The sequence below is a fragment of the Pagrus pagrus genome (genome assembly GCF_965226575.1).
Source record: "Pagrus pagrus genome assembly, chromosome: 1".
Taxonomy (NCBI): Eukaryota; Metazoa; Chordata; class Actinopteri; order Spariformes; family Sparidae; genus Pagrus; species Pagrus pagrus.
The window spans coordinates 5,924,796-5,939,738 of record NC_140185.1 but is presented as its reverse complement, the minus strand read 5'-3'; the positions used below and the strand labels follow the sequence as shown (position 1 = coordinate 5,939,738).

The following is a 14,943-nucleotide window of genomic DNA, read 5'->3' as shown; positions in this document are numbered from 1 at the left end:
TCGTTATCTATAATATACATGATTTCTCCCTTATTTCCTCCATAAACAGGCCTACATATCCCAACATGAGTGTGATTCCCAATGACTAACACTATAAATGACTGTAGTTGCACCATCTCACAACCATTTAAAATGTCACCAAACTCAAACATATGAAACATAATTAACTTCATATAAACAAAGTAAAACAGTATAAATTGTGTTGTCAGTTTGTTTATTCAGTTTATTCAGTCATGAAAACAAGGAGAGTTTATTTATTTAGTTTGCTTAGGCAGAAAAAAAACAGCCAATGAAGATCTTTCTCTGCTCATTAACATTTCTTCACCAAAACTACAGAGTGCTCCTTTAAGTCGTGTGTTATGTTAGCGTTCTTAAAGGGGATCTGTTTATTCCTCATGGTTAGTCACACTCATCCTTTGAAAATAGTGGTATAATGTGTTCTGAGCCCTCCCTCTCCAGACAAACAGCCAAAAGCAGGTCATTACGATCATACACATGTAAGGATTCCTCTCACTACACAAAAATACAGCCACCTGAATCAGTAGCAAACAGGGCTCTGCTGTCAGTCATGACGTCCTCTGCCTTTTCATAGCATCAAATAAATTATTCACTGAATAAATGTGTGCTTCGTACTTATGTTAGTTAAATTACAAAGAATATATGTACTTATTTGAACCCCAAACCATGATTTGTTCCTTGAAATGTCCAAACTGACCATTTTACAATGTCAACCACGTGACCATGAAGGTCCGACCCGACTGTCATCGGTACTATCCAACAGTCACATACTGCAGGCAGTGTTGTTTTGGAAGTCATTGGCCTACAGTATTCAGTGGCTTAGGTATGACGACGTGTTGGTGGCTCTAGAGGACTTTGTCTAGTCTCAGAAAATAACCCTGAAGATGTCGTAGTGAACAACAAAGATGAGACGAGCCCAGCTGTTGGCTGAGTCTGAGCAGGATGATTCCGGAGCTGTCGTGTGATTGGCTGCCTGTGTTTTGGCAGGTGAATGGAAGAAAGTTGTACCAGCCAGAGGATGGGGTGCAGCTGACAGTCATTGACGGGCATGATGGGAAGTTGGTGGAGAGCAAAGACTTCAGGAACTCCATCCTGCAGGGTATCCCTGCACAGATAGACAACTACGTCAGTGGACTGAGAGACGGGTAAGAAGATTGTTTTCTGCAAATTGTATCCTTATTTCTATTAGCCAAATGTGAAGTCTATAATAAGGTGCTGTTTCTGACCCTTTCTTTAGTTCCATCGTCCTGATGACGTCCAAGGGCCGTCTGATTACCAGAGGATCCTGGACCAAAGTCCTGGAGAAACTTGGAGCCGACAAAGGCCTCAAACTGAAAGGTAACTCACTTTATCTGTCCCGAGGTCTACTGAGATAAATGTGCTCAGAGTGGAGCACTTCAGCATCATCTTCAGTGTCAAATAGTGTTGATGAAGGTTCTCAGTCATCCAGGTCATGGTAATTCTAAGTGCTGTATCGTAGGCAACTGGACTTGTTTCAGTTTCTTGAAGGCTCACCTAGCCCTAGCAACCCACATGAAGGCCAGTTGGGTCAACGACCCACAAGTGGCCCTAACCACTCTGAAACTCTGTAAGGACACTCCCACACAGAGTTGAAAAGCCTGCAACTCTCCTCCAGTTAGTTAGAACTGAAGAAGCGTCTTGGATGAGAGGTGAAACGTCTTCAAGAAACTGAAACAAGCCCAGTTGCCTACGATACAGCGCTTAGAAGTGTCCAATAATGATATTTCATGTACAATTATGTACAAACTGATTCTTGAGCAATTTTCTTGTAAAACTTGCCAATGCTCATTACCTGAAAAATTCCATAGTTTATTTGGACACTGAAAATGTTAACAGGTTTTATATCAACAACTGTGAAACAAGCCAACCTGGCCGCTCAGTCCGTTCATTCAATTACAAGCACACAGCCATCAAAAATGGTGCAACCAAAGACAGCAGAGGAAACAGCAGACCATGGTCTGCGTTCAGTTCCAGACTTCTGAATAAGCAGATGTGCATTATGGATGCACGTGGGAAAAAAAAAAAAAACACAATCAGTGTTGATTCATCCATATTATAAAAACGTTCTTACCTATAGAGCATATAGTCACACAGATCGTTGTATTCGTGCATGGTTGGAGACAGATGGAGGCCCGTCTCTGAGAGTTCTGCTTTAAGGCTGTGTGAAAAAAATGTCCCTCTCTCCATCTTTCATGGTCAACAGTTTTACTGGTTCATATCTGAAACCCTGTTATACACATTTGAAACAAGTGAATGAGTGATGATTTAACCTCATTTAATGTCCTCCCTGCAGATAAGCTGGCATTTGTAGGCTTCAAGGGCTCCTTCCACCCTGACTGGGTTCACCTGGAGGTGGACGCTGACCGAGCCAAGGTCCATCAGGTCATGCCTATCCCTGTGGTCCATAAGATGAAGCTATGAGTTGCAGGCAGAGTGGGGAGGACAGCCAAGAGACTTTGTAGCCCCAGATACTGACTCACATACACTCCCCCCTAAATAACATGTACAGACACACACATACACATACACACTGCCAGCACTACAGAGTCAGTGCTCCAAGCCATTGGTCCAGGATCAACTGGTGTTTTTTTCTCGGTTTGGCGGTGAAAAGAAAAGATGTGATTCGGTGTGTTAAAAAGGGGAAGACCAGGGCTAGCACTAGCCCATCATGAGCAACCCCTCAGCAGAAGGCCTTAAGGTGACAACACATCCTCTGGCGGCCATATTGGAGGTCCTCAGCTCTTTCACAACAGTGGTGTCAGCTAGTGGTGTTTGCACAAATGTGGCAGTCTCCACAGACAGTTATAGACATGACTGATATTTGTTCTGTTTCTGACTTGACACTTCCCTTGTGTCACTTACATCATTGTTATGTTTCCATGTTAGCTTGTCACCGATTTGGTAAGCAAACCGTGCTGTCAAAACATGTCCTTGTGCACCAGCTAACATGAACATGAACCCAGCATCGTGTTAACAGTAACATTACTCAGTAGACATGTTTGCTCTCTGAGGCCAAAAGCATTAACTGACTCTTCAGAAGCTATACAAGGTAAAGCTTTAGAACAGAAAGGGTTCTTAGTCTGTCCTCTAATGGACTTCACTTTTGGTTTACACAGGCACTGTAACATCTACAGCAAACATGTCAGTACCCTCTGCCATTAGATAACCCTGTTGGACAGATGATGCTATTAAGGTCAGGTTATGTTTGGAGCTCAGAGCATGTAGGCAGGCACACCCAGCAAGGCTCCTGCGTGAAAACAAATGAGTTTGTCTGACCGCATCTAAAGCACAAGTGTAGCTGTTTGCTACACTCGAGCTCTCAAATGCTGTTTGACAATCTGCTGAACACTTTGTTTGAAGCATACTGATGCCTTCAGAGCTTTATGTGCCCCCTACCCCAATGGCACTTATTCAGCTGTGTCACTAGTTTACAGCACAGAAATTAAGTTCACCTCAGTCATGGGTGTTATCGGTTCCAAATATAGCGTGGCCTAGGAGAGTTGAGGGTTTAGTGTCTGAATGAGAGCGTCATAATCTCGTAGGATTTAGGTAAAGTAGGGAAAGTGCCCCTTCCCCAGCCACATCCTACAATTCTTCCCACAGCTCTCCCAGGTCAGATGGGACATATAAACCCTCAAGTTTATTCTGAGTCTGTCCTGGAGTTCCTAATGCCTGTTGGACGTGCCTGAAATACATCCAGCTCAGATGCCTGAACCAGCTCAACTGAAGCCTTTCAGCAACTCTGATGAACTAGTCAAAAACTGAGAGAGGGAAGGCTGTAAGCACTACTGAGCAAAGTACAGCCAACTGGTTAGATGTTCTTTGCAGAGGGTTCAGACCTCTTCAGTCAGGAGGTTCTCTAACCAATAACGAAGTCTATTACAGATCTATGCAGAGGCTAAGAGTTATAAATGACTCGGACCTCCTACCAGTGACAGTCATACACAAGTCTTTTGTATTAGCAGAGAACATGTTGTCAAGCAGGTTGAGATAGAATAATAATAATAATTAATATTCTGTGCAGAGATGCATAACAACTACAAAGTTACACAAAACGACCACAAATAGACGCAAAATGGCTGCAAGGAGAAACTAAACACCTACAGTTGACTTCCCTGAGTTGTTGATGTCTCTCTGAGAGGTTTGGGTCTGTCCACAGGGTTCTCCTGAGACAACCACGGTCATGGTCCAGAAACTCAGTTTTTCTCCAAACAACCTGGTTTTCAAGAGTATGAGTTCATGCTACTCTTCATTGGCACAGAACTTAATACATGATAATAATAATGATGATAAGATAAATGGCTCTTACAAAGGTCTGTGTATGACTGTAGTGTGTAGGAGACTTGGTTTACTATCTCACCATCACCCACATATTAGAGGTTTTAAATGATTCACTCTTCCGTTGATCTTTTCCAACAGTCTGTTTTCAGCCTGGTTGTTTGATATTGTTATCACTCACTACTGGCCGATTCTCCAATGGACCTCCATGATGTCAGCCACAGTTGCCAGGTGATTTATGATGTAAATGCACAGCATTTCTACAAAGAGGGAGCAAATACTTAAAGTGTGGGCCAGCCAATCAAACGCATGTATAATGTATGTGTATCATCCCTCCTCTGCGGGTCTCTGTGATGTGCAACAGATCGTGTAAAAGTGTAAGAGTGATTTTATGTCCTGCTTCGTTGACCAAAGTGTCTAAAGAAAGAAAAGAGAAGAAGAAGAAAACAGAAACATTCCTTGTTTTGCAGTCAGACCTGTGGTTGTTAACGTGCTCCGTTTCATTCTGAGCACTCGCTCATTTGATATTGTGATGTTTTACTGCCATGTCTGTTTTCATACCAGTGTCTGTGATCCATCCATCTGTGTTTTTGGAGTGAACCAGCAGGAAGCCCATAATAATATAAAAGATTAAATTAAATGATCAACTGAATGTTAAATCAGGGAGGTTTTCAATGTGCAATGTCCCCCATCTCAAAATGACGGAGAGATCTTCGTTTCAATCTGGCGAAAAAAGATTAAAAAAGAATTCCTCCTCCCTTTGCCGAAATAGCTGGTCTTTTTTCGGAAGTTGTAGCAGTAATTTAGTGTTTTGTATGTTTAATGTGTTTTTAAAAATCCACAGATTGCTAAGAGATATATTTTCTACTTATTTATTGTACAGACACAGTTCACCCAAATCTACAAGGGACATCTTTTGAGTTGTAATGTTATTACTGTCCTCTATGTATACTGTACGTAAGAAACCATTATAGCTCCATTTGAAAAGATTTGTACCAGACACTCGCTGCATACATGCACATGACTCTTGGTATAGTTGGCTTGTTTTAACTGTACACCAAATTGATTTGTTGTATATGTGGCTTGGGCTTGTAAAGTAATGAAGCTCCATGACTTTGAATTTCTTTGACAACTTTTGTACAGAAATAAATAATGCTGAACAGTTTGTCCGAGTGTCACTGTGAAGGTCGTGTCTGCACACATCAGCCTGCTGCAACACACAATGCAATATACTGTAGTGACTCCTAGTCAGTTTCAGTCAGTCTCTTCAGTGAGCTCAGAGTCGTTATCACCTCGTTTTCCATAAGTCTGGATAAAGTTATCATCAGGACTACATGCAGATAATCCACTGTGAGGTGTAAAGTGAAAGCTGTGGATTGTGCTGTAAGAGCATGTGTGTTAATGACACAGTATCTTATACATATATATATACATATATATGCCTGTATGTATGCAAACATATAGCTATATAAACTTATTGGTGTGGGCATAGAGAAGTGCAGCATAGCAGCCTAGTGGTTGGTGCCACTAGGAGGGAAATGTAGTCTTTATTTAATACCACCCAAATGAAAAGAATCTGACTGCTCAGTGATGAAATGAGTGAAAAAGCAGAGGAGTGAAATAGTTTCACCATGTTGTCAGCATCCTCTCTGGATTTCCTCCCTCTATCAACTGTGGTCAGTACTGGCCTCTCTGTGTTACCAGTGTGTTGAGCATTATTGCTCAACACTCATTGAGTCAGCAGTCCGAAGAAGTTTAGGATGTCATTAGACTTTGTTCATATTCCTTCCTAAAATACCCCCTCAACCAATCATGGGGTCTATTTAGGTAGAATTTTGCCAGAATCATTTTACATGCTTGGTTTACCACTGGGACTGTTGGACACACGAACACTGCTCCTGCCCTCTGGTGGTCACACCTCATATTGCAATGCTTAGATACTGACAATTTAAAAGCCACTGTCAGGCTTCATCATCTGTCATGGTTGTATGTCGAGCCTGAAGAGCTGTAATATAGAAACTAGACGTCTAGACTGTCTAGACATCACTGCGGATATCTAGTAAATTACTGAAATATGTTAAAGTGCAGAAATATGCCTTTGCTGGTCTACTGACCAATACTTTCATGCATGTGTTACTTCTACTGTGAACCGCTTGGTCATCACATCCACGAGATATAGCCTGATATTTTGAAAACTCCTTAAAATCACTTCATACATAAATGTTAGAACAGGGTGACAAAATATCCCCATATTTTTGACCAAACACCTCTATATTGTTACTGTAGGGATGAATACTGGTGCTTTAACAAAAACTGAACACATTTCTGATCAATAATCATCAGTAATGTGGATATGATGACCCAGTGTGTAAACAAGTAAAACAGTGTGCTGAGTTCATCACTTTACAGCCCTTCATCATATAATCAGAGTAAAAAATAGATTATAGATCAGCCATGTATTTGTTTCCGTCAATGGTGCATCACTATACCTGTATGCCATATATATACACAACATGGCCCAAAGTATGTGGTCACCCAAACATCTGACCTGTGATAGAGTGGCGTGTCATTCTGACACCATGGACGTTACTGTGCTGCTCTGACAGCTTCCACTCTCTTGGGTTCAGGCCCTCCACCACATGTTGGAGCCTGACTGCAGGTGAGAGCATCAGTGAGGTTCAACGCTGATGTTGGGCATTTGTGGCATAAATAGTGTCAGTGTCATTTCACAAATGATCATCGCTGTCTAATTGATGTGAGTCCTGTAGGGCTGCAGCACGCTCATAGACGGGTCACAATCACGTGAAATCTGCTAAAATCAACACAAGAGGAAATAAACTCATGCTTCAAATCAAAGCATCATTATATTTGATTTTGTCTGCATTGTGTAATTCCATATGCATGCTTCTCTTATGTAAATACTGCACAGTCTGGGATATGAAGAAAACTGATTTTGTATTCAGGTGATGACACTGCAACCATCACAGTAAAGCCAGTATCCGTGCTATACACCGGACACCAGCAGGATAAGACGTGAAATGTCCTCACACTGGAGTTCCAGAAGACATGTGACTCAAACCAAAGCAATGAAGGATATCTCATACAATTATATACAAAAGTTTATTTCTGTGTTCAGTAAAAAATTAAACAGAAAGCATGGGTGCTACTTTTGAACCAAATCTTGACGTGCTGCTAACACAGACCAGGACCTGAAGGTCTGATGACAGACTCCATGTTTGTTCCAGAAAAATAGAAAAGAACAGAAATGTTAATCATCCTTACCTTGAGTAGCGTACCCTTCAAACAATATGTGCACGTATCTTTTTCATTGGGTGATAATCGAACAAGAGAACATAACTAAAGAAACCAGGTATCATTGATATTACGACTGATTTTAAGAGCTTGTTCCCACTCAGTGATAAAGTGAAACATGTTCCAATGAGGGAGAGGTGGAGAAAAGACAATACATCTTTGAGTTATGACACCAGCTCAGCAGCTGAGATGAGCGTACTCAACAGGATTTATGAGTTTTCTCGTACCACTGACTGACTCTGAACCAGTGTATCTGCACGTGGTCCTGCAGTCCCTCGTGAGTTCACTGCTCACAGATTGGCTGTGACAATAAACACTAGACGTGTAAAGAAAGGGGACCTGTAACTCTTCCTCTCCCTCAGTGTTATTCCATCACAGCTCCACTTTCTGACTGCTGGCGCTGTTCCCTTCCAAGTCGGGCTTCTTGCCCTCACTCTTCTTCTTGCTCTTCTTCTTGGAGTTGACCTCGTTCTGCGGCTTGTGTTTGGCGTCGTCCTTCTTGCCAGCCTTCCCGGGGAACACCTGTCCCTCTACAGTGACTTCCATGCAGCGGTCCTGGGATATGAGGAAATCTTTGACCTCCCAGGCCATGCTGCCATCCCGCAGCATGAAGATCACCCTGTTGGAGCCCACCACGAACCTGCAGGAGGACATGTGGATGAAACCAGGTGGTGCTGCTCACTGCTATAGATTTCTCTTCATTGCTGTTTTTTTAGGCTGCATTAATTAATTTCAACGTATAAAGTTATATGCCATGTTCCAGTGACATGCAATTTTGGAATAAGAAGAGAATAAATGTGAGGAATGGAGTGGTTAACTACAGCGACATGTTGAAAAGCACTGGAACAATTCAGCCTGATACCAACTAAGAAGACTGAGCACTGATGAGTGTGTGATGTACAACACTTACTTTACATTTTCCTTTTGTTTTTGTATCTTGTATATAAAAGAACATATTTGAAAAACGTAATATCATCAAATGTAAGAAAGAGTTGCCTGAAATAAGGAGCCAACAGGATCTGATGTGTTGTGATTCTGACAATATGTTTTTGGAAGATGAAAATATGAAGGGTTGTAGAAGAGGTGCTCACCCATACTACGTTACAGTATGAGAAAGAAGGATAGATTTGAATAAGAATGGGAGAGAACACATTGCTTGTTCAGAAAATAAACTGCTCTCCTAATGATACCAACAGGTTTGGTATACAGTCATCAGAATTCAGCTAAAATGATAACTGTTAAGGGACATTATAAAAAACAGCCAGTTAGTTGGAAAAAGTCACCCAACTGGTTTTAAACTGTCTATAATGAGGTCCTCATTTAGTAATAGATATATTATCATTTGTCCAAAGTTACATTCTTCTGTCACCTGGTCTTTCCACTGATGAAGACAATGAGATGTAGCTGAAAGCTCCAGAGAAAAGCTAGTAGGTTGACTTGTGCCAGTGTTTTGGCTCCAGTCTTGAACAGCTGCTATAATGTCTACAAACCAGCAGATGTCACTGTGCTCACAGTGTTTCATGTTTAAAGCCTCAGATCTCAACAGGAGGAAAGCCCTGAAGCTTAATCAGGCTTTGTTCACACATGACTCCTTATTTCTGATAGTTAATGATTTATTGGCTAGTCCAACTGACAGAAACTTGCAACAAACACTGACTGCAGGCCAAGCTGGTGAGAAGTAAGCCTACCCTCCGAAAAGCTGCTACACAGAGTTGTTGTTTATCAAAAAACCTGTGGTAACCTGCAGTTTACGAGCTGCACTTGAGAGAAGCACTGATGTGCATGGGGTGTGTTTGACTGAGTTTGGTGAGTGACTACCTCTGGATGTCAAAGTTGGCGTTGAAGAGGCTGCCCTGCCACAGGCCTGTGATCTCCTCCGTCTCTTTCTCTGTGGGATCTCCTGACACTGTAGCAAACACCATCAGAGTCCTGCCCTTCTTGGACATCTTGAGCAGCTCCTCTGGCTTGGAGGCGTCCACCTTGGAGAAATCGATGGGGGGAGGAGACCTCTTGTGCTCTGGGAGGTCACCTTCCTCAATGTCATCATCCTCCTGTGGAACAAAGAGGACAGATTCTGTACAGTGAGTCATGAGAGGTTAAGATGGCCGATATGATGAACCACTGGAAAACAGTGGAAGTAGGCTGTAGTGTCTCACTCTCCACATGGCTGCAAGTGTCGTAACAAACCCCATTCAAAATACTGTGGCCTCATACACTGCTCAGACCTCTAGAAGTATATATTCACAACATTTCCATCTTCACATACACCACTCTTCAGCGTGGCATAAATACAACCCAGCAGTGGAATGCAACACTGAAAATTTATTTACTCAAGTGGTGTACTTGAGTACAATTTAAGATACTTGTACTACCATTTCATAGTACTCAGGCCTGTCATGATAATGACGTTATCAACTGGTCTTACTAAAGCTGGACTTGATGAGCCGGTATGTCAGCTTTGTTTAAAATCAGTGGCAAAGGAAAAGAGGCAAAAATGGCAGACTGAATGAATGACTCTCTTTATCCCTGTGTCAAATGTGTAATATCTATTTAAGTTCAGTTTGTGTTAACGGAGCTGGAGAGTCCCTTTCATTTAGTGATTTGTTTTCTTGTCTGAATATTGACAACACATCATCAGATTATCGCAATTATTTATTTGACAATATACCGTCTCACTACTTATCATGACACTAGCATAGGTACCTTATACTTCTTCTTCATGACATTTCAGAGCCAATTGACTTTACCACTTTGTAGCCAATCAGTTATCTGCATATATTAGCTACCTGCTCATTTTTCAGTTTTCTTAAATGATTGGTTACACTTAATTCCCAGTCCAGGGTTTTCAGATTGCTTTACAACAGTTCCAGAACAGCACAACACTTCAAAATGCAAATTACTTCTTACATCCAAGCAGAACTCACACTCACACATTTGTCTCCCAATAAGTAAACTCAATCATTCACTGATAACATTATAACACAATATCCTAAAGGCACTGACATTAGGTAGTATTACTATCTTCTTCTTCTTCTGGCTGCTCAAAGCATGGAGATCTAATTTGTGATCCACATGTCTGATTTACCACAGGGTTGTTATACGCCCGTTATATGACCTTCCTGACGCAACCCTCCCCTTTCATCCAGGCTTGGGAGTGGCAATTAGGAATGCACTGCACTGCCCTGGGGTTCAGTGTCTTGTTCAAGGACACTTCGACATGTGGACAGGAAGTGGTGGGTTTCAAACCGCCGACATTGTAATCAGCAGACAACCCGCTCTTCCTCCTGATCCACAGCAGCCCTCAGCTGGTGACTGCTGTGATCTGAGTCACTAGTATCAGCACTGCTGTGGTGCTTGAGTTTCAGTTGAGTGGGAAGAGTGTCAAAGTACACTCAATAAGAAACATGTTGGCATGGAAAAATTAGAATGTCTATTAAAAAGGTCTATCTACATTAATAAATCAGTTATAAAAAGAGGCCAAGACTGTGAAGTGATGTGACCTTTTCAGCCTGAACTACACCTCTGACACTCCAGTGCAGTGGCTAGCTGCATTTCACTGATGACACATTTAAAGTGCAGGACTTGTACTTATAGCAGTGCTTTTAATAGTGGTTACTGTCTAACACATAACTAACAATAACACTACAGATCTCATGATGGACATTTAATTCTATAAACTACTGACTGTTGATCAACTATTGCTGCTGGCGGTCTAACGTTAGACACTGAGAAGCTCATGTTACTGATGATGTGTGATTAGCTAACAGTGCATACCTTGCTAACGGCTAGGCTAGTAGCTAGCTAAAGTCTGAAGGCTGACTGACTGAAACCAAGACGTGAACGCACCTCCCATTGTTCCAGGAGCCGTGCCATGTCTGCATCATTGTAGTCTCGGATATCCTTCTTTTTCTTGGGCTTATCTTTGCTTTCAGCCGCTAAAATGCAAAGCAAATATGTGCAAAGCAGGAGCACCGAACATCTCCACCTGAAGTCGGACGCCATACTTACAGATGGAGCGTTCTGATTGGCTCTGGAGTATGCCGGTCACGAGACAGGAGGGGCGTGTCGGAGCAGTAAAATGCCGACCGGTAGCACGAACACCACATGAGGGAATTTCAAAATAAAGCCAGAATGAATCAAATATAACATCTTGCTCTCCTTCTGCTGAGCTGCTTACATTTACTGTTAGACCCGCCATATGTCTTAAAGGCCAATTAAATTTAAATTTAAATTCTCCATCCTCCTGATGTTACACTAATGGTGATATAATAAACTCTATTCGCATAGCACCTTTAAAAACATAGTTTACAAAGTGCTTATGATGTTGATTGTGAACGTTTTAAACACATATCTAACAGATAAAAACATTTGTAAGTGTGGGCCCACTTATGTCTGAATGATCACAATGAACACAAAGTGATGGTTGTGATCTCTGACAATAAAAAAAAACCTGATTACACAATCCAGTTAACTGAAGCTCAGTGAATCTAACAAATTAAGTTACTCATCTACATCATTTTAGTGTGATCCAGTTCTATTGCTGTTCTGTTCAGTCCACATCAGCAACTGTTTATAGCTGAATGTGCCGTCATCCATTTGTTTCTCCTGGACTGCGATCAAAAGGACAACAGTCATACACAAATGGGAGATAGACACCCTTGGCTTATATCCTGTCCATTAATATCACAAACAAGAGGGGTGACAAAGTACACTGGTGCTTGTGAGACTCCAGTGCTCACACTGAACACTGAACAATACTCTGTGTTAAGCATGTAACAACTCCAGCTGGTCTGGTGTGTTTTACAAGGTAAATGTATTGTCATTTTTTAAATCACAAGGGTTTAAAAACCGAAACAATGTTCGAGTCCTTTGAGTCCAGCTTCATCTATTTTGAAAAATGAAGTGTTGATGATGAACTGAGGAGCCTGGGGATGAAGCTGCTCCATAGTATGGTGGTCTGGCATAGTATTGTTTGTTTTTGGACAACAACGGAGCTCTGTGGCACAGAGAGAGTGTGTATCAGGCTTTGGATACATAGACTTGTTTGTAGGATCAATAGAAAATTACCAGATCTTTCCTTTATATACTATAGTTTTGAAGAAAGGTGCTTTTTTGATTTATATCACTTTAGCACTTTAATGTAAATATGGTCAAAAAGCACAATAATAGAAATATGTGCATTAGTAAGAGTCAGGGAGGAAGCTCCATCGTAGGCAGGAAACACAGTGGGCTATAAAATAAAGGTAAAAAAACTGAAACATTTCTTTTCCTCATGTGGCTGTATTATCGAGACGGTTAGAGAGCAGTGTGAGAAGGTCACCAGAGCGCAGGGTCGTGCAGATCAGAGATCAGCCTAGCTGACAAACTGTGGAGCTGTTTCCTTTCTGGCCGACTCCACCCAATGGCACTGTGCCCTGTGCAGCTGCAAGCCCCACTGACAGTACAACAGCACTCACATTCACTCACAGTGTGTTCGTCATAGCCTCTTACCACCAAGAAAAGAGGGTCTGATACCGTGCAACATACCTGAGCTTCATTATTCATCAATCCCTATGTACAAACTATAGAATCTGTGATTCTTTGAAAGATACTACAGCTATTCAGTGAATTACACATGCCCAGTATACCCAGCACACACGTACCATTCCTGTAATGTTCACCAAAAGCTACAAGTTAAGTCTCTGTAATCTCTGTATAAATGTGAATTAGTCCATTCACCCTAATACATGTAAACAGTGATGAATGCCTTCACATCATCTCTTAACATGTAAAACAAAGATAATGTCTTTACTACAATCCTTTGTCTGCTCATTCATTCAATTCAGAACAAAATTACTAAATTCATGACCATGACACAACAATTCACAGTAATTGTATTAGTTTTGCATACTTCAATAAGAGGATTGTAAACATCTATTCCTTATGAGTCAAACACACATTGTATTAGTGTCTCTGTGCTCCATTAAACACAACCATAGAGCCATACTAAAACTGGACTGGTTTCCTTTATTCTTAGCTCATATCATCCACATCTGTGTCGGGTGACTGGATGACGTCTCTGACATCATTATTCTCAACAGATACAGGATTCACATTTCACTGCCCATGAGAAACACCTCAATGTGAGGTTATGGAGCAGTCATGTGCCAACCAGCGCAAACATCCAAATATATTTTACTAAATTATGTGCCATTTAATACGGTCAAGAGCCAACACCAAATCTGCTAAGATTTTTTCAAATTTAGAAAATTTCTACTGCTGTTTCCTCACAAAGCAACACATTTGCTAAAATGAGTGATGTAACCTTACACATTTCAAATACACATCCTGAAAGAATGTGAACACCAAGAATGTGAACACTAATGAGAAGTAGTCGGTCCAGTAAAGTTTCAAGTTTATATTATACTTACTATTACATAGCACTTTTAAAGCAACACCAAAGTGCTTCACGAAGACAGACATATGTATATAAACAGAGGCATAAAGACACATATGTGCACAGTAAGGCAAATATTGAAATAGAAGCAGGTTTATGATAAAGTGTATTTACGCTGTGCTACTCTACTTCACTCCCACCTCATGCTACATCTTCTTTATATTTCAGAGGGAAATATTGTACATTTACTCCACTAGAATTATTTAACATACTTAGTAATTACCTCAGAGTTTAAAGTGTCACAAAAATATATAATCATCATAGGGCCTTCAAAATAATGGTTCTTTGCAATGTCTCATTTCAACCAGCTACAATAATAACATGCTGACTACTTAATGTGTGTTAATATATCAATAATAATAATAATATAATATAATATAATATAATTTGTATTGCAGGACTTTGACTGACATACTTACTTTTACATAATGGAATTAGCATAATTGGGTTCTAATCATTTTTCCATCACTGACTTTAACAGTTAAGGAGTCCGAGTGCCCACTTCCCTCAGCACATTTTAATGAGGCGTCTCAATACAGCGGTGGAGTCTGTAGTCCTTAAACTTGGAAATCAGTTTGCATGTTTGCACATCCGGTTCCCTCGTCTCACAGTCTGTGAGGTTTTGGAATGAGTTTTTAGTTAAATGTGTGAAATAAGGTGTGTGGTTACCAGGCTGAAGATATTTACATGTTTTGTTCTACTACATAAAATACATCATTAGATGTTCCACAGTTTAATAATAAAGCTCTTATGTGTGTTAAAAACAGCAGTTGCTAACAAGTGTCTAAATGAGACTACAGAGGTTGTCGGGGACATTAAACGTCTTCACAGCGAACACGGAGACTCATCTACTCATTAGTCCGTCTGTACAGGCCGAC

At 41.0% G+C, this 14,943-nt stretch overlaps 2 protein-coding genes across 3 annotated transcripts in view; one reads left to right on the top strand and one right to left on the bottom strand.

Moving 5' to 3' along the window:
* The window catches only part of cemip (cell migration inducing hyaluronidase 1), a 160,505-nt gene extending 155,023 nt beyond the window's left edge, over window positions 1-5,482 (top strand). For both annotated transcript variants that reach the window (XM_084361131.1, XM_084361132.1), the window contains exons 27-29: window positions 1,006-1,163; window positions 1,256-1,356; window positions 2,333-5,482. In XM_084361131.1, coding sequence (XP_084217257.1) covers window positions 1,006-1,163; window positions 1,256-1,356; window positions 2,333-2,460 — 387 coding nt within the window. In that variant the 3' untranslated portion in view covers window positions 2,461-5,482. The remainder of the gene's footprint in view (window positions 1-1,005; window positions 1,164-1,255; window positions 1,357-2,332) is intronic.
* Window positions 5,483-7,418: 1,936 nt separating this feature from the next.
* On the bottom strand, window positions 7,419-11,666 carry mesd (mesoderm development LRP chaperone). Its single transcript, XM_084359496.1, has 3 exons — window positions 11,476-11,666; window positions 9,448-9,680; window positions 7,419-8,269 (listed from the first exon to the last, which is right to left on the bottom strand). Exons 1-3 carry the CDS (start codon window positions 11,629-11,631, stop codon window positions 8,002-8,004), a joined length of 657 nt encoding a protein of 218 aa, XP_084215622.1. The 5' UTR covers window positions 11,632-11,666; the 3' UTR covers window positions 7,419-8,001.
* Between the last annotated feature and the right edge of the window lie 3,277 nt (window positions 11,667-14,943).

What these genes read in the sequence shown, in the direction of transcription:
- mesd (XM_084359496.1), bottom strand. Translation starts at nt 11,631, where the DNA reads ATGGCGTCCGACTTCAGGTGGAGATGTTCGGTGCTCCTGCTTTGCACA. An exon ending in GGCTCCTGGAACAATGGGAG is followed by an intron (nt 9,681 to 11,475) that starts GTGCGTTCACGT and finishes TTTGTTCCACAG; the next exon opens with GAGGATGATGACATTGAGGA. An exon ending in GCCAACTTTGACATCCAGAG is followed by an intron (nt 8,270 to 9,447) that starts GTAGTCACTCAC and finishes GTCCTCCTGCAG; the next exon opens with GTTCGTGGTGGGCTCCAACA.